The sequence below is a fragment of the Ischnura elegans genome, chromosome 9 (genome assembly GCF_921293095.1).
Source record: "Ischnura elegans chromosome 9, ioIscEleg1.1, whole genome shotgun sequence".
Taxonomy (NCBI): Eukaryota; Metazoa; Arthropoda; class Insecta; order Odonata; family Coenagrionidae; genus Ischnura; species Ischnura elegans.
In genome coordinates, this window is record NC_060254.1 from 58,137,285 (window position 1) to 58,161,454 (window position 24,170).

Sequence of the window (24,170 nt, forward strand, 5' to 3'; positions counted from 1 at the left end):
GTTCACCACATCCTGGCTAGTTTTTCACCTAGCATAGTAAAATTTATGTTAATACTTCCAATTAGTTATATTAAATGTAATGGAAATTATACCAAGGGGGCCCATTCCATCATAGGTGGTCGTTTTCCGTTACCACTTCAGTTGCACTATATGGTCACAAATTCCTGCAAAATAATCTACTTCTGCCCCAATATTTTGCAGTACAGCACATTTGCAATTCGGAGGAATAGCGTTGAAAAGTTATGAATTTGATCAATCACATAATCATGAATATTTAATTTTTTTCTCCTCTTATCTTGACCACAATTAATGATAAAATAATTCTTGGAGTATAGGTCAAATGTATATGATGCAAAAAAGTTGTTAGCCAACGTTTCAGTTTATTTAAAACTATCATCAGGGCTTAGCTTTGCACATATTCATTGGTATATAATCAATAAATATGTGCAAAGCTGAGCCCTGATGATAGTTTTAGATAAACTGAAACATTAGCTAACAACTTTCTTGCATCATATACATTTGACTGATACTCCGAGTTATTTTATCAATAATAATCATGAATATAAATTTTGGCCAAAAGTCCAGGGTAGCTCACTTCTTTGTGAAGGCCAACTTGCCCATCAGCAGCGTAAGTGGTGATCTCTGTGAACCAGTGTTCATTTGTGGTAAGGCAGAGTTGAGAATTCTTCTGTTATGTTTATCTTAACTTTCAACATTCTATCCACACTTCAAGAGTCATTTCTATACTTAACCGAAGTAGACCTATACTTCCAAAGGAAATAAAACAATGGGCAATTTTCTCAGCACAGGGTGCATAAGTATTTCTAAAAATTTAAACAATTTACTCTTTCCTCACATGCACTAAACATTCATTCCATGGGTTTCAGTTATTATCCTTACACCCTACCATACATTAATCAGGACTAAAGTTTATATGGATTAGCTACACAAGAAGTATTGCCAATGACCACAGTTCAATGAACCCTAGTATCCATTTGAGATGCAGTTATATGCATGGCTGGTAGCACTGTGAATGTCCACAGGAGTTTAAAACAGGAAAGAATTTGGATCCCCATCACACATACAGTTGTTACACACACAAGACCTCCGGATTTACCACATTTTCAGATATAACTACTTAGGTCATACTTGATATAATATCTGGGGGATTAATGAAGAAAACAATTCACAATAAAGCCAGTTTATTGCAAAATTTTCACAGAGGCAAATGAAGGATTTATTATGCAGCGACCTGGGCCAACTCCAACTGAACCTTCTTCCAGACTGCAAGAGGGCCATGCTCTGGGCGATATTTCACATTGCACCCATCCTGCTCCAGGCGCCCATCATTCTTCAGCTGTTCATACTCTTCCCGCTCATATTTCGTGAATCCCCACTTCTTGGACACATAAATCTGACAAAACAGAGAAAAAAATCAATAACACCGAGTAAGAAAATGCTCTAAAAACTGAATCTATATCAGTGAGACGTTAAGGCTTAAACTTAGTAATTTTATACAAGCATTATTCCATAAATACTAATTCTCCAAGTCCCAACAGAAGATATATAATATACATTATGGAAGCAGGAGTTACTACAATAATGGCACAGAAGTATTTCAACCAGTCCAGGTAGTGGAACACAACCTAGTACTGTATGAATACATATAAATACCAATAAGTGTGTAAGGCAAGACCATAGCCCTGACGCCACAACAGAAAATGCTAACAATCAACAAGGCCCGAAGTATTGAATCAAAACCAGAACTACGCCCGAACTTCTCATTTACATATTATTCTTGCCTCCAGGAAAACTCATCACAAACATGATACTAATAAACCCATAATCACAAAGATTGCACGTAAAATTATTTAGTAATAACTGTAGCGCAAGACTACTATTACCTATTCTGTACAGAGAAAGAAGTGGAGAATGTAAAAGCCTCGTTGCAATAAGATCTCCTGATGCTTCAATACAGGAACTCAAGTTAGTTCCTGTTCCAGGGACTGACAGTTCACTCAAGGAATACAGATTAGAGAATTCCCTCCAAAAAGATGCAAGAATGCATATTGCCTCTCATTTTCCTCCAAAAATTGAGAGGGAGGTTGACACTAACAGAGTCATGAGAGTTCATTTACGGATTTCGAGAAAAGCTGAGAGAATACGAGTTCAACACGAAGAAATACTTGCCATTGTATTTCGAAGAGCATTACTACTGAGTGACATTGGCTAAAAAACAACACTTGAAAATAAAATCTCTCAACGAAATAGAAATAAGGAAACCAGACCAAGTAACATTGACCCTTGAATACAGGGAAATCCCCCATGCAAGATTAGGCATGTATTACGTGATGTAGCCGCACCTGATATCTTTAACAGGTATGGATGTTCTCACGCAACTTTTTATCTAGGAGGGCAGTATCAGCGACAAAATGACATTACCATTAGGCCGCCTTCTTCACCCTTCAAATTACCAACACATTAAACTCACCTTCTGACGGCCAGGGAACTTGAACTTGGCTCGCCTAAGTGCCTCAACGACGGCAGCCTTATGCCTATCGGATGACCTAACACTCATAATGGGCTGACCAATGTGGACACGAGCAACGGTTCCTTGTGGCTTCCCAAACGCACCACGCATCCCTGTTTGGAGCCTGAAATGAGATGCTCGTAAGACACCGAAGTCTGGGCCAAAAGTAAAACATTCAACGTTTAAACTATCGAATAAATAGTTACCTATCGGCTCCAGCACAGGACAACATCTTATTGATTCTGATGACATGGAAAGGGTGAAGCCGCATGCGAATGTGAAACTGATCCTTGCCGCAATTCTTCACCATGTACTAAAATTAAAGAATAAAATACCTTAGTGTACAGAACGAAACTTATTACACTTACGTATGAGCACACCTTTAAAACTTTTTACCTTATTAGCACAGATACGTCCCGCTTCAAGAGCTTCGGAGGAAAGCTGTTCATACTCGTCAGAAACTAAATGGACACACAGGGGGAAATCTTCTACGCGGGCTTTCTTCTTCCCCAAGTCAAAGATCCTAATTTTTGGGTCAGGAACACCTCTACAAAACCTTGACTTAGGATAAGGTTTGTTTTTGCAGTAGCGATAGCTGTAACAATAACCACCCGTTAGAACAACTAGACGCTTGGTAAATCATATTTACATGCTCCGACTTTCAATGGAACTAACGACAATATGAAAGTACTTAAAATAGAATAAAAGCAAGATAAAAGGCCATAAGAGAATGAAACTTAAACTAAAACAAGTTAAAAGACAGAACTCACCATCTCGCTGGTCGCCTACCCATCTTGACCTGTTAAACAATGAAAACACCAAATATTACTAAATACGCACTTTTGGATGCATTTAAGTTATTGTTGCAGGAAAAATAATAATATTCTAACGATGATGTAAAAAATAAAGGCAGATAAATGAAAAGTTTCCCATGTGTTACCACATGCGCGATCCACGTACCTTCCGGAAGAGACGTTAAGGTCGAATTAGTATCGAATCGTAAGCATTTCCGACAACTTTCCTCGACCTTGAATCCATGAATCGATTAACAAGAGAGCGCAGTTATTCGAAAATGCGTAGTTTCGATCTCTGTGCTTCATTCGTTTAAAGAAGTAATATTTAGTTTAATGTAATTATGTAATTAAAGAAGTGTTTTCAGACGATAGTTGCTGAAAATTAATTTATATGCCAAGTATTACAGATGTAAAGTTTGTCATCGGAAGATTTAATGTTACCCGTCGATTAAATATCATGTGGGACCCTAACTTGCCAAGGAAAATATTTAGGTTGAAGACTTATTTATGTTGATATTGTCATGTAATATAGTTTGGATAGCAGCGAAGTAATATTTTCAGTTCAGTTTAGATTGTTTTGTGTTTTACCTACCAGGAAAATGGAAATAGTGAACTGTGTCCTATGTTCGTTGAAGTATCAAAGTATGTCTCCGAAAAATTTCATTGTGTATTTGTTGAACTTCGCGTGACCCTTGCTAAACTTAGGATCCTGAAATATTTGAGGAGCCAGGGTCTGGTTGCCTGTGGTGAGTTTTTAGCTTCTTACTATCTCTTTCTTTGTGGGCGCTTTATGGAAGTGTATGTCAAGGTTAATCACATGCGTATTAATCACGCATTTATCTCTAGAGTATGGGTACAGCCTCCCAGTATTAATCTTCAGTAGTTTTATTGGTTCGGATGCCGGGGAAACGTATTGTACTCCATGGAATGTTTAAACGGAGTAGTTGTATATGAAAAATGATCGACTATAATGTGCGTAGTCCACTTTTTTGATAAATATTTTAATGTTTAACCACTGTGTAACATGAGGAATTTAATGCGATGATGTTAATTTAATAGTGTTGTGAGAAAGAGACCTTATCTATCCAGGTTATATTTATTATTGTTTTACTTTGAATCACTGTCAGCAAATATCTGTTTCAGCTCTTTCTTAGACTTAATATGTAATTATTAAAGCTAGCATATTGTTTCTGGGATTAGAATTATTATTGTACGAAAAATGAAATAATCTACGGATTTCCAGGGCTTCTTATACTAATTCTTTGCTGTATTAGAAAATGCATGTAGAAAGCCGTTTTCATTGCCACCTATTCCATCACTTCTTTAATTCATTCTCTGCTCAGAAGTCCATTTTCACTTTGTCTTAAAGATTGGCCAAAGTGTTAAAACTTGGAGTCTATTATATTCTTGGTCATGATAAAAGTTGCAGTAATGTCTTCTTAATGCACACTTTTAAATTAAGGACTACCAAGTCCCATCTTTTGATTTATTTATAGACAAGCACATTGATACTATGGATCAAAAAGTTTCCCAACAGTTGGAGTGGCGCCATAGTTGCTATAATTGAAAATTTAGCTTACTCTCTCATTGTATATTAATCCAATGTCTCGCTGCAACAGCGGAAATAAAAATAGTAATGCACATGAAATCCTTGTGAAGGCTTTGCGGTGTGGTGAATATTCAGCTGAGTGGTTTACAGGTTATGCACCATGTGTCCATCGTTGAAGATGACAGTATAGCAGGCATTGCACCTTGCTTTTCAAGGCCGATGAAGTGTCGATGTATCCTGTAAACCTCTCCTCTGAAGAATAACGTGCATTAGTGTTTAATGATCATGGAGCATGTAATCTAATTAATCGATTTACTTACACTTGTACAAAATAAAACAATCTGTTATACTCTCCAGCCCAGTTATGAGCACTTCAAAGTGTGTTTTCTATATTTTTTTGTATGGAGCAAGGTTACATAGTTGCAGGTGTATTTGTTTACTTATCACTCAAATCATAGGGTACTGAGAGTGCAATTTCTCATGTTTTATTTAAATTTAGTTTTTTACTTGCTTTTCCAGAAACAGTAGAAGTTATGTATGTATCTCGGTTAATGGCAAGTAACTTTAGAGTTTTCAAATTGAAATCTTCACAAGCAAGGTCTTGGAATAACTTAAAGCTGTAGTGGTATTAAAAACTGAGGTAGTCTACTGGCAAATGTGATGCGGCTCAATGTATTGGGAAACTTTTTTGATATAATATAAATCCAAGTCCTGAGGGGTAAAATAAACTCTCTGAGGCAGGATTCAAACTCATGGCCTTAAGGTTGTTGGATGAGCATGTTATTCTGCTGTTTCAGAGGTCTATCATTTTTTTTCCATGTGCATATTTCTTCGTGAAGTTGGATAGGTTTGGAAACTAATGTTCCCGTTTGTACTGTAGTGCGTCATGAAGATGATGTCTGCTGTAGTGCCCAGAGCTGGATCTGTGGGCAGCAAACCAGAGACGTCCTCTGTAAGCCAAGGTGCCGAGGCCACAAATGGGAAGGAGGCTGAGCGAGAGGCGATTTTGCAAGGGCTGCTGGGAGCGGTGAAGGCTTGTCAGGCTCGCTTTGGTGCTCGTCGGGAGCTTGCCACTGAGAGTGAGCCATGCGTTGCCAACCTGTGTCTTGCACTCGAGGCGGTTCTCAGCCATGGACTGCGCAAGGCACCAGAAAGAAGTGCTGCTGAAGGCCTGTGGTGAGTGAACAGAGGAATTGGAACTAGAAAATGCATCTCTATGCTTTGTAATCTGTAAAGTAGTGATTAAATGTGTAAAAGCACTGTGTAAACTGGCGATTGGCTTCGACTTACAATCGACTTTTTGTGGTAGCATACCTAATTAGAAATCAAGACTTCTGGGTTGGAATCCCAATCAAGTCAAAGGATTTTGTCGTAACTATGGTCCTCCTCTGATTGAGTGATATATATTTACACTCTTAAACCCCAATGGATTTATGGTGGCTTGTTAATGGAAAGTGGTATGTGCTGGTGGAAGAATGTGGGTAAATATTTAACTGATTTCTACAGTGTTTGATGTCAAATTCAACAAAATTATGATCATACTTTATATAATTTTGTTTTGTAGATTTTGGCTGATGATTCAATATCACCAAATTATCCAAAATTCCTGTAATCTGTCTGTAAGTGGGTGGGGTCCTCCCATTGGCCCTCAGGATAATTGGGAATTGTGCATGAATTTTTAGTCCCTGGAATTATGCATGAATTATTTATGAATTTTTGCTTTGACCGGGGAATTTCAAAACATTTTATTTAAAATTCATTTCACATAATATTTTGCCACTTCAACGCATGTTTTCTGGCCGAAAATGTGTTTGCCGTAATTTCACGTGCTGTGTCTTAATAGAATTTTTTTTACAGCCTCATCGAAACATTGACTGTCAGAAAAGAAAACAGATTCGAAATTTCTATTATCTGTTCATTTTATCTCTGCGGGTCAGCTTTCGTGAGATTCCGGACACTCTCGAAGGGCCTCGCTGAAGGGGGAGGGGCCTCACTGAAGGGGAAGGGGTAGTACCGAGAGAGAGAGAGCAGGAGCGACCTTAACGTTGCCAAATGTACACAGGCGCCCTAGTGTCCCACTGAAAAGGTGTGACTCATACGTGGCCACAGATATTTTGGGCCTGGCGGCGAAACAATGCATACAATGTATAGCTACTTATTTAGAGGGGATTGAGGATAATCCCATCTCAGAAGCCAGGATATTGTCCGCTAAACGCGAGACCGCTGGTGAAAGGCATACATAGGCGTAACATCCTTATAAACGAGGAGTGCAAGGGAATTCGTGAGGATGAGGATGCAAAAACAATGGAGAAAAGTAGCACGACGGGTATTTTATTACATAATTTATTTTGCACTTATTGCTGGAGCGGTGTGGCTAATAAATCAACCTCCTCGTCTTCCCTCCCGTCAGTGTCTTAATTTTCGGAGTCACTTTCGGAGCCTTCAATGAACACGCTTGGATGTTAATCTTTTAAATCAGAGGTATACAAAACTATATAGGTTGTAATACCCAAAAGTAAATACGGAGTTGAGGAAAAGGGTTAGGGTTTGGTAATAAAGGGATCGGAAAAGTACTGAGAGGGAATAGGTGGAGGGAGGGAGTCGGTGCTGATGGGAATGCAAAAGGTGAATAAAAATTTTCTGGAAAGGCGATGTAAAAGGATTGATGTGGAAGAATAAGGAACAGTAAGTTATAAGTTGGATTTAAATGGAAGAATCGAAGAACACCAAGAGAACGCGCGAGATTTGGCAACACAGCTAGCAGATTCACGAAGTTGACGCGACGGAGGTCTGAGAGCGACTGAAATTCCGAAGTGCTAGGCCACGCCTACTGTCTGCTGATTGGAAGAGGGAAAGTCACGTGTAGATAAACTTTCCCTCCTCTCACCCCCAACTCGGTTAAGCCACACCAGCTCACCCGCCAAGATAAAGTGAACAGACCTTAGTACTATTGACTCAAGTGAGATTCAAAAACGCGAAGAATAGAACGCCATCAACATTTGAGGCCGAAGCAACATCTTGGATTGCGTTCAATAAATTTAAATTTTAAGCACAATGTGTGCTAACTAATCCATTCCTTGTCCTTATAAATAAATATAATATTATTTCAAAGTATTGAACTGATTTTGGTTGTTTTTAAAGTCTTATCTATCGCAGCAGAATTAATCGGGAATTTTGTAAAATTTCCCAGGAAAACTGGGAATTATGCATGAATTTTTCTGCTCTGGGGGCTATCCTGTTATGTCAGCCAAACAGGGATGAATTTTCTGACTCGTTTGTTTGAACACAAAAGGCACTTAGCGAACCATGACCCCAAATCTTACCATGCCAAGCACCTAATGTAAAATAAAACATGATTCAAATTTTGATGTGAAAATTATTCACTATCATGAAAAAGGACTAGATTAGATTTGGCCAAAGTGTGGGAAATAGAAGAAAGTAAAAGGGAGAAATTTGATTTATTAAACAAAAATGAGCGTGTTAGTCATTCCCCAATCTTCGATATAATCCCTTAACTGAGTTATAACCTAAGTCTCTTCCCCAAAAAAGTTTTTTTATCTTATCACATGACACAAGTCCAGAATTTGGTCTTATGGTCTCTGTATGTTGAACCGTGTTTCTATGCTTCCTCCCCCCAACATTTTCCTCCATATTCTTCCTTCTGATCCTTCCCCTCCCATTACTTTTAGAAGATTTATATGCATATCTGTCTGGAATTGAATTATTTTAGTCTGGTGATGACTGTAAGCCAGTCGAAACATGTGTGGAAGAGTTTGTGAAATAAAATTAAGTGGGCAGTATGATATCTTTGTGTATCATTTTAAATGCTGTTCTATGATATCTCTCTGGAAAAAGTTGACCTTTATTTAATGCAGCTAGAAGGTTGATGCATCAATATGTATTTTGTGTATAATTAGAGTATAAGTTGAGCCCTGGGGTGGAGGAAGAAGGATTCTCATTCACCCCAGATTAAATATGTACAACTTTATGTGCTATGCTATACTTTTCATTTTGCTTGCACTTCAGGCATGTCACCGAGATTGTGTCCAGCAGCCTCAATCTTGTTCGTGGCAGCAGTGAATCACCACCAGGTGACCAAACTATAGCCATAGGCCTTTGATTCTCTCTTTGAGAAGGTCTGATTAAGATTTGCTGTATAAATCCCCTAACCATGGCTCTTACTGACTTTATTTTACAGCGTTTTGGCCTTATGTTCGTGAGCAGCTAACAAACCATGAGAAAGAGAGATTTGCATTATGCTTGCGAAGGGTCACTACGGATGTGGGTCGTGGTAGAGCATGGCTGCGCTCTTCCTTAAATGAGAGGTAATGGCACAGAATCATCGTCCAACATTTGCTATGTCCTTGAGATTAATTCCATCTCAATGTTTTCCTTTTAGTATCGATTGCTATGCATACTTAAGTACGTAATAATCACTTGATATAAAACAACTTCTTTCATGGATGAATTACCTATTGACAAGTTTCCGTGAACATGTTTTTTGTCTTTTGTGCCAAGGAATTATCCAATTTTATGAAATTTCTTCCAAGTGCCGGCCTCGGTGGCGGCGGGGTAAAGTCCTCGCCTGCCAAACATGAGGTCGCGGGTTCGAGTCCCGCCTGAGTAAGTTCCCCTTATCCAGGGCATGGTTGTTCGTGTACGTTTCATTGTTGAATCTGTTGAATACCCCGATTTAAAATGGCCTAGGAGAGCTGTATTCGGAGGTTTGGGAATAAAATAAAATAAAACAAGTGGGGTACCAGGGACTAAAATAAATCATCACACTTTCTTCTCATTGTGAATATGTATTTGTCAGGAAGCTTGTTGCTTATGAAGTCAAAAGTAATTTATTGCTAGTTGAATTTTAACTTCTATGATTTTGTTGGCCTTGTACAGTTCGCTTTTGGTAATCTCTTTTCATTTCATCTCAGATCTCTAGAGAGGATTTCTCATTCCTTGATATGGCCTGCTCCGGCATCTCTGAGTGATGCATTCTATCACTCATGGGCATTCATCCGAGATGAGGAGAGAGCAGGTGTCCTGCCCACAGCTGCAGCTGGTATGCATTCACGTCACTTTCAAAATGTATTTTTCCTCATTTTTTCTTTGGTTTGTGAATGGTAATGTCAGAATTACGGAAAAGAGTAATGTCATGGTGGACAGGCATGGGGATTGGGTGTTGAACTTGCAGGGAAACGAGTGACTTTACATTATGGAAGATGGATATTATGATTGGCTACGGAAAACTGGTGTAAAGTGGTTTGCCCCATTAAAAAAATCCTCACTTTTTTTCCCAATTATTTATTAAGGCTGCTATACACGGTGAATGATCATGTTGAATGATCACGTGATCATTCACAGGATCATGTGAGCAAAATAGAATATGTTCTAATTTTCAGTAAATGATCATACGCATGACGGTTCATTTGCAAATTTTTCCGTTATACTCTGCGAATGATCTCATTAGCATGATCATTCACCATGTATATTGGTCTTTTCAACCTTTTGTATCATAAGCAATATTTTCAGCATTATAGAAATGGCTACATTTTTTATTTGAAAACAGTTTTTTCACTTTGTGAAAATGCATATCTTGCTTGAATCAAATTATTGTATTAACCCTTTCGCTGCTACAAGCGGGAATACCCGCAAAAAACATTATGGTTATTGCCTGCGACATGCGGGGATATTCCATGACTTTCAATAAACTTTTCCTTTCAACACGACATGCGGGTAAATATCTACGTTTTCGAAAAACCCTCCCTTCGGTCGTAGGTGCTGTCATCTGCTCGAAATTCTAGCGGAACTACGTCCATTCGTGCGGCGACATTCAGCGACGTCAAATGAATGATTCAATTCATTTTTTTCTGGATAATAGGCAAAATAATGGAACCGATGAAAAATCTATTGAAGCAGCAAAAGGGTTAAGTGAAATGTGGTGGAAAAGTATTTTATTGTAAATCATAAAATTTTTGTACTGTCCCCTTAAGTTTTTTTAAAATACGATGTATTTTGATGCCTCGGGATCATTATTAGGTCAGCAGATATGGTCGTCGTGTTTTTTCTAAATCATCAAAACACATCTCATGTATCATACATGTAACACTTGGGAATATGGGCTTCCAAAAGGCCACTTGCAATGGTGAACCTCATTCCAGTGGTCAATCCACACTTAGCTGTAAATATAGAATATTTCAATTCTTCCCCATGAATGGAGTTTAATGCAGGGTTATTCTAAATTATGGAACCATTTTCAAAACTGTACATATTTATTTTAGCACAAATCCGAAATGAACAAGCTTTATATCAATGAAAAGAGGAAGTTTCGAAGTTTTTCATAATGTGCGATATCAATTTAGATTAATAAATTTTATATTTTGTATTAATTAATTAATTTATAATAATTATTTTGTATCTGGATATGTTATAAATGTTCAATGTGGCCACCATTGGCTGCGTAGCAAACATCGATGCAGTAGCCAAACTCGTCCCAAACATATGAAAGCGTATCTGCTGTTAACAATTGCACGGCAGTAATGATCTGGTTTTGCAGATCATTCAGAGTGGTTGGTAGAGTTGGGATGTAAACAGCAACCCTCACATAACCTCATTAGAAATAGTTGCAGGCTTTGAAATGAGGATATCTCAGAGGCAAGAAGTTCAGAGCCAGGTCACATTTTGAATTATTAAATATTTATTAAAAACTAATTAGTTATTACAAATTATTAAATTTGTTAAATTAAACTGACATCGCACAAAGAAAAACTTTGAAACTTCCTCTTTTCATTGGTAAAAAGCTTGATAATTTTGGATTTGTAATTGAATAAATACGTACTAAGTTTTGAAAATGGATCTGTCATCTAGAACAATCCTGTATTATATGTAATGAGAAAAAAATCCCCAGGATCACACTTACTTGAAAGCCAAAGGCCCATGGTTCAATACCAGGTTGGGAACTATTTTTTCCAATGACAAATATTGCGAATTATATCACTGTTTACGCAGCTGTATTGAAATATGTATTCTGCATTTATTACCAAGTGTTAATTTATATATAATTTTAAATGTGTGTAATTTAGGATAATGAGTTAGGTTTGTTTATTTCTCTCTTTCCTGTAGGTCTGGCCTCAATTGTGTTTGCCATTGGCATTGACAATGAAGCAATGGATCGTCCATCGTGGAATGAAAGTGGGCCATTGTCACCCCTCTCCTCATCTTCGCCATTGTCTTCGGAGCCCATTATTGCTGCTCCTAGTGCTGGTAAAGTTTTTTTTATGTTTGTCAAAATTTGCTATTACATGCAGTAGAGCTCCGTTCCATATTTCACTTCCCTCCGTTAGAATCACTTGCCTTCTACCCCTCCTTAACTTCTTGAAATTGCCGGAATTAATCTTGCTGATATGGATTATTCTTGGCTAGTTTTAATGCTGATGATTAAAATGCGATGAGTGGTTTATTTTTCGGTCACGCGTGAATGCTTGAGCAGAAATCTGTCGTTAGCGCCTGAACTCCTCTTCTCAGTGAACTTTATTGTTTCAGGCCAAGTACCATACCTTTTTATTGTTTCCTCTTCTCAGGCTAGGAGAACACTTGAACTCCCACTTTTGCCATTTGCTGAGCAAAAATTACTCCTGTAATATGGCGATTCATAGGTTTAAATGGCCAAATACCAACTTAGGATGAGTTCTATCTCCTTAGCCCTCTAATTATGAAAAATAGATGGATCATCTAATTTTGTATGTTACCATGTACCCAGGCACGTAACTAGAAATTTGCTTTGGAAGGGTAATGGGTGGTATCCATGTTGCCTTAACTGGAAATATTTTATCAATTTCCAGAAAATTACAAGTTCCATTATATAAGCTATAAAATTTCATTTGCATACTGCTGATATTTATTTGTAGTCATCTTTGGTTTTTACTGAAATGGCCATTGTTATTATGGATATTGCTATGTCTCTGAAGTGTTAGTTTAATGAAATCTGCCTTTTTCTAAAAATGTTTTATGGTTAAAAACACTGCTGGGAGTAGTTATCATTTTGTAATTTTGAGAAAATTTCTGATCTGAAACCCTGATCTCAGTTCACAACTTTTAATAATTAAGAGAAAGTCAGTGGATAAATTATGATAGGCTAGTTGTCTATTAAGGGGATACATCATGGGCAATTGGTGCATGGAAAAAAATTTTGAGGGTTGGAGGGCAGTTGTAGCCCTCTCTGGCTATGTGCCTGCCTCTAGCCCAGCCTCAGATAACAGGGCTGTTATCAATGCCGTATTTGTATCATTGGATATGAGGCAGGGTTCCCACTCAACCGTGAAAACCTTAAAGCCGTGAATTAGCCGTGAATTTCGTTTACCGTGAAAAAACATGGAAAAAGCCATGAATTTCATCATGTAACCTTAAAAATCTCTCAAACTTGATTTTAGAACTACGATTGAAAGAGCAAATGAAAAATTGATATGTTTCAAGGTCAGTCATGCACAGACACTGCCCACTCATTTATCTGCACACCTATATTCTAAGCGCAAATATTGGTCCGTGTGCCATGATTACACATTGACCTTAAGTCTGTATCAAGGCCGGAAGACTGGTAACCAAAGTATTCATTAACCCTGGCAAAAATTCAGACACTTCTTAATTTCCCTGGCACCCTGGTCCCTCATTTTCCGCTAACAGCCTTTAACCGGAGCTGAATTTTGCAAAAGATATGTGGCATCTGGATAGATAGCACTTTTATTGTTGCGTTTGCAGTCACGGCATGTCGCATTTGTAAAATTTTAAGCTAATCTGCAGCCGATGATCGTTAATATTAGGGATGAGTCGATTCCAAATGTCGATTCTCGATTCCACCGATTCTCGGGCAAGGAATCGGAATCGAGAATCGATCGCCTAAAGTCGATTCCGATTCCATCGATTCCAGGAAGATAAATGTTTTGAGCATAGACTATAAGTTTGGGGCATAAATGCTGCCACACACCTAAGCGGCCGCGGTGTCAGCCTTGCCAGCGCGGAGGATACGCCCCGCACGCGGGTGCTGCGACGAACATGCCTAAGCGGCCTCGGAAACATTAAAGCCGTGTCCCAATTGGCCATTTGGCTATGCCAATTCCAGGATTTAGCCATGACGCCATCTTGGAAGGATGTCCCAACTCGTTAGCCAGCATAAGGGAGGGAATTTAGGCAGCTAACGCGGCCGGCAGATTTAGGCATCGAGGAGTGCATCCTTCGCCCCACTTTTCCCATGATTCAAAGCGTGCAAAGCGTCTTCAGGAGAAAGGGCATCATGGCTGTCAACAAGGGACAGTACTTGTTTGCAATTAGTGTTGATATTTTGAGAATTGTTCGAATAATTATTAATTTTTATTTTGTTTATAATAATGAAATTGTGTTAATGGAAGTTTAAGAATTACAGAGAAATTAGTTAACGAGAAGGCGGCGTTAATTTTAATGCTAATTAATGTTTATATGCTTCTTGTGTATGTATATGTTATTTTATAACTTTTTATACCGATCACATGTTATCTTTTGCTACCGTTTACTTTTCTAACGTGTTAAATAATGCTTATTGATGTTTATATGCTTCTAATATATTCTTAATTATGTAACACTATGTCTAAATTCTTATTTAACACTTTTTGTACATTAGGTTAACACCCGTAAGAATAAACAATTATTATTATATGTTATTGGACAAAGTCCCGAAATTGGAATAAGTAACAAAAATTAAAATATATAGTGATTAAAAGATGATACCGAAACCTGATTTATGTACGTAAACCATACTTTAAATAAATTTTGAAAATAAATCCCAAGTCAGACGGTGACCGTTTGAATAGACTAAATAGACCTGTTCTAATAATACAAAACTAAAAATTAAATTGCTAAAATATAAGGAATTCAAAAAAGTACTTGGTTGAGAGACGATTGAAATATTACAAACCAATTAAAAGGGATATACGTTAACATTTCGCCACAAACTTAGCTAAAACCTCTTTAACAAAACCATACGGAACTAAAAATACGAATTTGAAAGTATACCCCTACTTTACCATTACAAAAAGGTTGTCTAAGATACTAAAATTATGATAAAAAATACTCTTCTCCTCTCAAAATCAATTTTAACAATTTAGGGTGGGTTTTGTTCATCATTTGTTCAAATCATTCCGATTATCTCTTGTTTTGCATTGGCCTAGTGCCCAGTAGATGGCAGCACCTGCGTAAGGATGTCCCAATCATAGATCTTTCATATAGGTAGATGGCGCATGACGTCACGCAAGCGTGGTCAACATAAGCGTGGTCGTGTATCACGTGACTCGGGTCAGCGTTATGGTGAATACGCGTAGTGCCTTCGGTTGCGATGAGAGATTCCTGAAAGGAATTTGTCTTTCTTTTCACTGCTAAGTTTGTCCCTGTTAAAATTAAAGCCGTGTTAGCCATGGATATATTTATTACTGAGTAACGATACATGTAACGCAATGCATGCGCTATTTAATAAGAAAATAAAAGCATTTAGGGTAGCTCAGGCATCCGGCAAGTTACGGAACAAGTATATTTTCCTTGTATTGACGATGGAAGTATTCACAGCTATTACTTCCCTATTTCTACATTTAAGGGATCATATCCTGAAGCAAGATTTTGAAAAAAAATCAAACAAATAACTTAGTTCGTGAAATAATATTCGAACACCTAATTAATCAATCAAGATTGAGAGCAAGTAAGATTTATTTTCAATCTATTTCCAACTCTACAAGGCTACATTATGCCTACTTGAGTGTGAGCTGAGGCTGGGCCCTCAATCAGTTCTTCAGATTTCTCTTGTTTTCTATTGCCTTATGCCAACTGAATCTCGTTTAGACTGTATGGTTTCTAATTAATATTATGTTATTTCTAAACCCTTTTTTTCTTGTAGATTCTGTTTGATGGATGCTCTCTATCCTCATTTTGGAATGCTATGAAATTGATGTATGGGGGAACACGGGGCGGAACGAGGTAAGCGGTTTTTTTAACGCGAAAAAAGGTGCTGCGCAAGCGGGAATAACTATATCTAGCCCAGATTGGTTTTGCTTATATTTTAAAAACAACAATTTTGACTAGTTATATTTACTCCTGCTTTATTTCGCAATTAAAAATCGCTTACCCTGTTCCGCCCCGCCACCCTGTTGCGCACTGGATTCCCCTATGTTCTACCAAATATGTGGACATACACACTGTGGTCATTTAAAATGTAAAATTTATAGTCTTCTTTGATGGAGTGAAAATTGAGCTTCACTTTTGTATTCAAACCTTGTTTTCCATTGTCGGCAAAACATCTTCATTATCTGCGATGTTTTCATCACACCTTCAGCTGACGTATATTGTTAAAGGTTTCTTTAATAAACAAGGATTTATTACTAGTACATGTTGAAGGATATTTAATCATTTTTTGCGAACTGAATTACGTACGAGAGATGTTCACGTATAAAATTTCATAAAATCAATGCTGGCTGCAACACTGTGACTATTGTGGGTACTTTTGTTAATTAACATTCTGAGGAATCTTAAATTATATTTTCATCAATTTGCCCCGAGCAACGTGAGATAATTACCAGATAGGAATAATCAGCTGGTTACAACTCCTAATGTTCTTCTCTGGCTTTGAAAGTCATGCAACATTGGAAGTGTCTTTCCTTTAACGATGACGTTCTATTAATGGCGTATTATTGAAAAAAAGATAGTACCTATCATTTGTGAAATATTACTTCTTAATGTACTGGATTGGTGGTTGAAATTCATAGCCTATGGTTGTGTATACATTTTTCTCAAACCATGTAATCTACCTTTGTGTTATTGCTAACTTTATTTACGTATAAAAACGGAGCCTTTGGATGCAGGTGTTCCTCTGTAAAGGACACAAACGAAACCAAACATGTATTCCTGAAGGCTGCTTCAGTTGCGCATAATTGGGGAAACTAATTCAGTTTTACTATAGTTCTTCCTAAAACTGAATTAAAATGAACTCTATTTTGCTATCAGGTTCACATATAATACAGCAAAACGTAAATAAAAATAAATAGCAAAATAGACACGTACTTCTTTAGCGCTGTAAGTAAAAGTAACATGTCTTTTACCCGAGCGGGAACGATATTCACAACAGAGAATTCAAACGCCGCCATTAATTTTGACCCGAACCACGTGACTCCGAGAACGAAAGGGGGGGCGGTATGTTGGCTACGCGCTCCGGCCGTAAGGGGCTAGGGGAAAGCGCCATCTACTGTATAAAAGATCTATGGTCCCAATTCATGCTCCCTTGTGGTTGGCTGCCCAGAATCTGGCTGGCTAAATACATGATGCCTAATGGCTAACGAGTTGGGACACGGCTTAAAATGTCGGCAGGAGCGACAAACCGACGAACCCTGAAATACCTCGTGTTCATGAGCAACTCTCAGAGAAAAAAAATTGGAAACCACGGGATCGGGAAGCAACGCATGCGTTTTCCGTTCTTTTATTAACCGCTGGTCACGGCAAATCAAATTGTTACGATTATGAATCACATTCGGAGAATTCATCTGGACCACCAATTTTAAAGTATAATACATCGAAATATATTTTTTTACTTTCGAATGATATTTAAAGTCTGATGATAATAAAAACGTGCAGAGAGCGAGTTTTTCTGTGAAAAAAGTTTCTTATAAATACGCGCTGAGAGCGGTTTTTTTTATATAAGTAACTTTTTTAGACTAACACGCGCCTGCGTCAATAATAAATAAATTAGACACATTCGCGTTTGTATAGCCCAGTTTCATCAATGCAACCCTTGAGGAAGTTTATACTTGCTTGGCATAAGCCGCCGCGGCCTCCGGGCGGACTCGACAGGTTGCGTTCGGCCGCCACCGCGCACCCGCCAGGCTGGTCTGGTATGTATCGACGCCATGAACGCTACATTATTGTTTAGCCACCGCGGCCAAACGAGAATGTAGCCACCGCGGCTATTGTTATTTTTAGGGATGGTCGGATCGGATACCTCGGATCCAAATACCCGCGGATATTGCCCTTCATCGGATCCAAAGTCGCGGAAGACATCGGATCTGGATCGGAAATTTTAAATAATAGCTTCAGTGAATGCAATAAGAGTGGAAAGATTTCCGATTCTCTCTTCGAATGCGCCGTCGCATGCGATTCTTGTCCTACTCATGAACTGTTTTGTTTGAAAGCTCTCGTAGAGGTTGCAAGTAGAATTTCAGCCGTGGCCAGGATTTTCAGCATTTCAAAAGTAACTATGTCGCAGATTTCAGAAACCACCCTCGGCCGTCCATCAGCCCGTGCCTCTGTTGTTTTTTTTCCGCATCCGAAATCACACGGACCAAAAATCATTGTCTTCTAAGGAAAATATCAAATCACACGAAAACAATTGAAGCGTGTTTCATCCCTACCTCGTCTCACCAACTGACCTTTTTTGGCCTACCTGCTTCAATTCTCCGTTTCTAGACTACAAATGCTAGGAGAGTGACTTTCTGGGAAAGTGTTAAAATTAGAGATGTGCGAATAGTATCCGCGAATACTCGAATACCTCGAATACTAGAAAGTATTCGATATTCGAGGTTTCGAATAGTTGTGCGAAAATTACCGCCTCGAATACCTCGAATACTTTGAATTTCGCGTCATACACTGTCGCACGCACGTCGTTGGTAGTTGACTCGGAAAAATTTAGAGAACTGTAGTCATTTAGTGCTCGCAGCGCCGTTTTACGCAAGTTGACGAATTACATCAAATTCGTGGATTTTAGCGGTGAAAAGAGTTCGACGAGGGGAACCGAAAATGGTCGGGTGAAAAAATCCGAAAATCCCCGATTCCCCCCACCAGGAGAACCTCAGTGCCGTGGGATAGCAACCTTAGGGCATTTCCCACAATCCGCTGTCCCCCTCCATTCAGCACTAGCCTCACCCACTCTGACGCTTTCCTCTTCTACGAAATCAAACAAAAGGTCCCAGCTCGCGCAGGGATCGCATTACGAAGACCCCTGCTTCGAAAAAAATATCGAGTTACGAGAACAATAAAAACGTGTTTCACGCCCTCCACCCTTTTTTCACCCACGGACCTTTTTCTGGCTACCTGCTTCGAAGTTCCCCATTTCTGGAGGTCAACTGCTGTGTGAGTACCGTGGGATACTTACATTAGCGCATTTCCCAAGATCCGGTATCCCTTTCCATTCAGCACTAGCCCCCCCTCTGAGGCTTTCCTCTTCTTCGAAATAAAAAAAAAGGTCACAGCTCGCGCAGGGATCATATTACGAAGACCTTAGCTTCGAAAAAATACCATGTTACTCGAGAACAATAGAAACCTGTTTCGGGCCCTCCCTTTTCTCCCCCACTGACCTTTCTTTTCCTACCAGCTTCGAAGTTCCCCATTTCTGTGGAGGTCAACCGCTGCATGAGTCATCTATTAGCACAAAAGGTGTCTAAGAATGACTTTCGTCAATTGATGTTATACCTTTATTGAATTGAAATATTAGTAATGTGAGCGTAATTTCAAAAAGAATAAGACCAAACACGACGTATTTCTGAGTTTATTTAAGCATTTTACGCAAAGAAATAAATGTCAAAATACGACGGAGAAGCATTCTGGCGAAACTCGATATGAGCAGCAGAGCTTCTACAAAGTTGATGGGGTATTTTTTTCCGAAAACATATATCAAGTTACAATTTATGAGTGGTGCTATAAATCTTTATTGTTACAGTCCCAGACAAAGGGATATTTTCTCAGAATATTTGGTTTCTCCCAGATAGCAATTCCAATTCATCTTCTTATCTCGTGAGAACTCCCAAAGATGGACTGAAAATAATTGAAGAAAATCCGGTGGAAAAGAGCTTGTATGTTGCAAAATGCCTCACATTGTCAGCTAGCACTTGGCAGCAGGAGTGGGGGTAAAGCGATGTTAGTTGAATTAATTATATGCCCAATTGTTTCCATAAAATTAAAATATTCATTAATCAGCTAAATTCCTGTTCGAATCATTTAAAGGAAACCAAAATTACTCCCCAAAATCTTGTGTTGCCTGCTGCATAGGCAACCGAGTCAAACATTCCAGCATTCATCATTTAGTATTCGAGGTATTCGAAATTCGAGGTATTCGAATATTCGAGCAATGATTTAATATTCGAATTCGATATTCGAATTCGAGAAATCTGCTATTCGACCCATCTCTAGTTAAAATTAGTTTAAAACCCATTATTTAGTGCCCGGTTTTTTCAACAATTTTCCCCCCTGGTTTTGGATCCCCCCCCCCCAATTGAAATTCCTGGCTACGCCACTGCTCCTTCCCCTCCACCTCTCCTTTACACGCTTTTGATGCCTACTCCTTCCTCATGCTGAGCGGTTGAGCACCTCGTCGCACGTGACGTTATTACTGTTTTAAGTACTATTAATTGTGTTGCTGATTGCGCAGTTGCAATTTAATTTAATGATGCACCAATAAAAATGTCTTTCATGGTTTATAAACATTTCCATTAACAGGAGAACCAATGAATGCAGTGTGCGTGCATTATGGCGTAAATTATTGCGAGGATGTGCTAAATCCACCTCACCATACTGAAGCATTTTCGGATGAAACACAAGTCCGTATGCGATGAGAAAGTAAAATTTGGGGGAAACGCGTGTGAGGAAAATTTGAATTCAGTCGATAGCAGAGATAGGGGTAGCCAGTAGATAGGGGTAGCCAGGAATTTTGTTAATGGGGGGTCCAAAACCAGGGGGGGAAATTTTTAAACAACAGGGTACAAAGGAGAGGTTTTCAAACTAATTTTAACGCCCTTCATAATAGAAAAAACTTCATTTTTCAGAGATTCATTTTTTTTTCATTTTTGTAAATTCATGATTTTTAATATTTTGTTTCCTTTTATGAAGGAAAGTAATTGTGTTTTTATATTTTGGGGGGTCCTCTCGCTACGCTACTGGTCAGTGGTTCATCCTAAGATTTTTCCTATTTTCATTTCCAAACCCAAGCGTAACAGTTAAGGCCCTGAGTATGTAAAGATGTTTTTAAAAAACAACTTGAAAGCCCATAAAATAATCTTTAATTTATAAAAATATAAAAATGTGTATGAAAATCTAAAAAGCATTCCATTGATTGTATGTACCCACAATAAACTTGAATAATGACTGTGTTTAATGGCAGGAATTCGAAAATGCATTTGGAATCGAAAATATCCGATTCGAAAGATCTGGCTCCAAAAATCCTGGATCTGTCCATCCCTAGTTATTTTATTCCATTCAATTCTTAAATTTTAATGACAGCAATACCACAGATAAATCAAAATCCCACCTGCTATAAGGAGTAAGAATCGATGGAATCGGAATCGGGAATCGATTTGAAGGAATCGAAATTGGAATCGGAATCGAAAAAAAGTGGAATCGACTGATCCCTAGTTAATATTTCTGCCAAAAATGTTTTATCTAAAAACCGTGAATATGACGACATCTAAACTGTGAAAACCTGGAAAAAACCGTGAATTTTTATATTTTAATTTGAGTGGGAACCATGTGAGGTGAGTGTAGGGAATATGTATTGTTTTTTTGTTCATTTTTTCACTTGCTCCCTCAGCTGTTGAGAAGAAAAAGGATGGCATTCCGGGGAAGCGATTGCGGGAGAAGAGGCGTCGAAAGCCTCCGCTGCACGTCATCTCTTTTGAAGACGACTCGCCTCCGGCCACAGAGGGCAGCGGCAGCAGTGGGGCGGGAACGGCAGCCGGCATATCATCCTCCTCACCTTCCTCCTCATCCTCGTCTGGGGGCGCGGGACACGCCTTGCCTGAAGTATGTACATCCTGATTGGTTGATCTTTCAGAGGTCGCGTGAGTGTAGTGCCTCTACACTTGTTATTGTAATTAATTCTTCTCTTATTCCATAAATAACTATTAGACACAGTATTAATGTAAGTAATGATCTTATTAATCGTAAATTATACACGTTGTTGTTGTATCTTTGACAACCATTTTGCTTATTTCTTTTAATTTAAATTAGCAATTTATTAATTCATTAACTTCAACACTTTCCATTGTTGATTTTAATTAACATTTCGTTAAAACAATTACTCAAACTTATAATTTGAGATTAATAAGATTATCATTTACATTAATTCTGTGTCTATCAGTTATGGAGCAAAGGAAAAACTAATTCCAATACTTGTGTTGTGAAAGAATGTTCGAGAATTGCAATTTTAGAATAATTTTGAGTATTCAGGAATGTCTGTTGAATATCAACTTTTGAGTCACTGTAGCAACTGAAGTCTACCGCAGGGATGAGCATTTGGCACTACTAATTACTCTTCATACTGTTTCAATTAATATTTTAAAATTCATTGCCATTCCTAACATTAATTTGCAATGTATTCTCTGCATTGTGGATAAGTGGGAGTGGCATGATGCCTCTATTGATTTTATCGAATGATGGATGAATTGCTGGCCGTGTGATGATGCAGTTGTTCCATGTGCCTATGTTTGCTCTGTGAACATGGGTGGACTTGGTTGCTGTTAGCCCTTGGTCATCTAACTGTCTTGTTACATTGGCGTATGAATGTAATCAAAGAGTATTATTTACAAAAAAAGAGGTTAATATGGGAAAACATACCATGTTGAAATGCCATTTCAGTATATTATGTCGCTAAAATTGCTTCACCTCATGACACAAAAATCACTTCCTCAAATATAAAAAATTTTGAGGAAAAGCCAAGATCCCCTAAATCTACAAGCTACTTCACAACAGCTGTTACATTCAGTTGGAGGAGTGGGCTATTTTTGTGATTGGGAGTGATATTATTTCCATTTTGATATCTTTTTTTCAAGAGAACTTCTCTAACCTATTACATATAAGGCACATCACTAGCAGTAACTTTTTGTTATTTACTTTATCTTCTGGTGATTTTTGTGTAACTGTTATCTGTTACAAATAAAAAATTACTGTAGTTGATAACAGCCTTAATTTTCTAAATGCCCTGTTGGGTGTATTTCTTTACACTCATGTCCTAAGTGCAGAATAGCACAGAGGGGTCAATTGATGCTGATGATTTCAGATTGTTAATGAGTGGGAGTGACATGATGGCTCTAATGAATGTACATTGCAGGAGTGGTCGCTGGGTGCTGGGTCCTCGGGGAGTGTACATAGAGTCCCTCGCCTATCGGTGCACAGTGATGACCTGTCCTCCACTCCTTTTCCTGTCGGCTCTCCTTCAGATCGTGATGCACCAATACTCAGCAGCCACTCGGAGGTGACTTGATTCCTTTGACTTCACTTACTGGTTTCTCAGATAACTGTAGCGGCTTGACTTTTGGAAATTTTATTTTTTATTCAAGATCAATGGGCTAATACCCTTTTAAGTACATTATGCTTTCAAATAACCATAGGTTTCTATGGATGTCTTCAAATGAGTTGAATGGTACCTTTGACTGCACGGTGCTGTCGACGGTCGCCGTGATCACCACGGTGCCTATTTCAATCTGGCCCCGCGGTATGCCATCTACGGTGTGAAATACAGGCAATGCTACATTGAGGCCGTTTTCAGATAAAACGACTTTTTGCCGGCTGCCATTCACAGCACGACGCCATGAAATTTAGGCCTCTATCAGGCGAGAGGACTCTCTACCACACTGTGTGCCGTACTGTGAATGGCGGCTGGGGAAAAGTCATCTCTTTTGAAAGCAGCCTTCCATTTCCAGTCAGTGGCCATGTTTGAGTCTACAAAATTGTTAAATTAGGCCCACACTTAAGTTATTCTTGCAACAAGTTATCCAATAATGCCATCTACTGTGTCATGGTGAGTCACCAGAATTACTGGTCGGCATTGACACGTACCGGGCACGTGAGCTTATAATATTTCCACTCCACGGCCGCGTTAAATTTTTTTCAGCTCATTATTGATTCAGAATATATATAATTCTTCAGGAGAGAAAGCACGTCTTTCTAGATATTTCTGAGAATTTCAGGATTGATAAATGTGAAGAGAGAGGGTGTGATGGATTTAACGGCAAATTCCGGTGGAGAAATCACTATATTGTGCAATATTACGTGAATGCAATATGTGCAAGATAAAACAAGCCAATTCACCTTTGAATCGTAATTAGACAGAGCAAATGAAGGTCAACAGCCTGAAACAATGAAGGCTTAGGCTTTAATTGATTGTGACTCTATTTTTTCCCCACTTTATGTAAAATTCACGTAGAAGGCAAAATTTTGTGTTACTTACTTCCTATTTCGTGTTATTTTGCGTTATTCCATAATATTGCGTATCATGAATTTCACGGATCTCTTCACATTAGGTACGACATTT

The 24,170-nt window shown here is 38.4% G+C and overlaps 2 protein-coding genes across 4 annotated transcripts in view; one reads left to right on the forward strand and one right to left on the reverse strand.

The window, feature by feature from the left end:
* Positions 1 to 1,185: 1,185 nt before the first annotated feature.
* Positions 1,186 to 3,515, reverse strand: LOC124165117 (60S ribosomal protein L10). The gene is made up of 6 exons (XM_046542419.1): positions 3,491 to 3,515; positions 3,301 to 3,329; positions 2,927 to 3,125; positions 2,737 to 2,843; positions 2,492 to 2,654; positions 1,186 to 1,414 (listed from the first exon to the last, which is right to left on the reverse strand). Exons 2-6 carry the CDS (start codon positions 3,321 to 3,323, stop codon positions 1,241 to 1,243), a joined length of 666 nt encoding a protein of 221 aa, XP_046398375.1. The 5' UTR covers positions 3,324 to 3,329; positions 3,491 to 3,515; the 3' UTR covers positions 1,186 to 1,240.
* A 93-nt stretch (positions 3,516 to 3,608) lies between these two features.
* LOC124165116 (sorting nexin-29) overlaps positions 3,609 to 24,170 on the forward strand; it is a 36,948-nt gene continuing 16,386 nt past the window's right edge. Inside the window, exons 1-8 of one of the 3 annotated variants that reach the window (XM_046542416.1) lie at positions 3,609 to 4,070; positions 5,754 to 6,049; positions 8,900 to 8,964; positions 9,072 to 9,198; positions 9,805 to 9,932; positions 11,993 to 12,133; positions 21,450 to 21,661; positions 22,968 to 23,111. In XM_046542416.1, the coding sequence (XP_046398372.1) occupies positions 5,760 to 6,049; positions 8,900 to 8,964; positions 9,072 to 9,198; positions 9,805 to 9,932; positions 11,993 to 12,133; positions 21,450 to 21,661; positions 22,968 to 23,111 (1,107 nt within the window). In that variant the 5' untranslated portion in view covers positions 3,609 to 4,070; positions 5,754 to 5,759. Of the gene's footprint in view, positions 4,071 to 4,238; positions 4,297 to 4,974; positions 5,673 to 5,753; positions 6,050 to 8,899; positions 8,965 to 9,071; positions 9,199 to 9,804; positions 9,933 to 11,992; positions 12,134 to 21,449; positions 21,662 to 22,967; positions 23,112 to 24,170 lie in introns of those variants that run through there. The other 2 variants (XM_046542415.1, XM_046542417.1) reach the window with 2 other exon arrangements.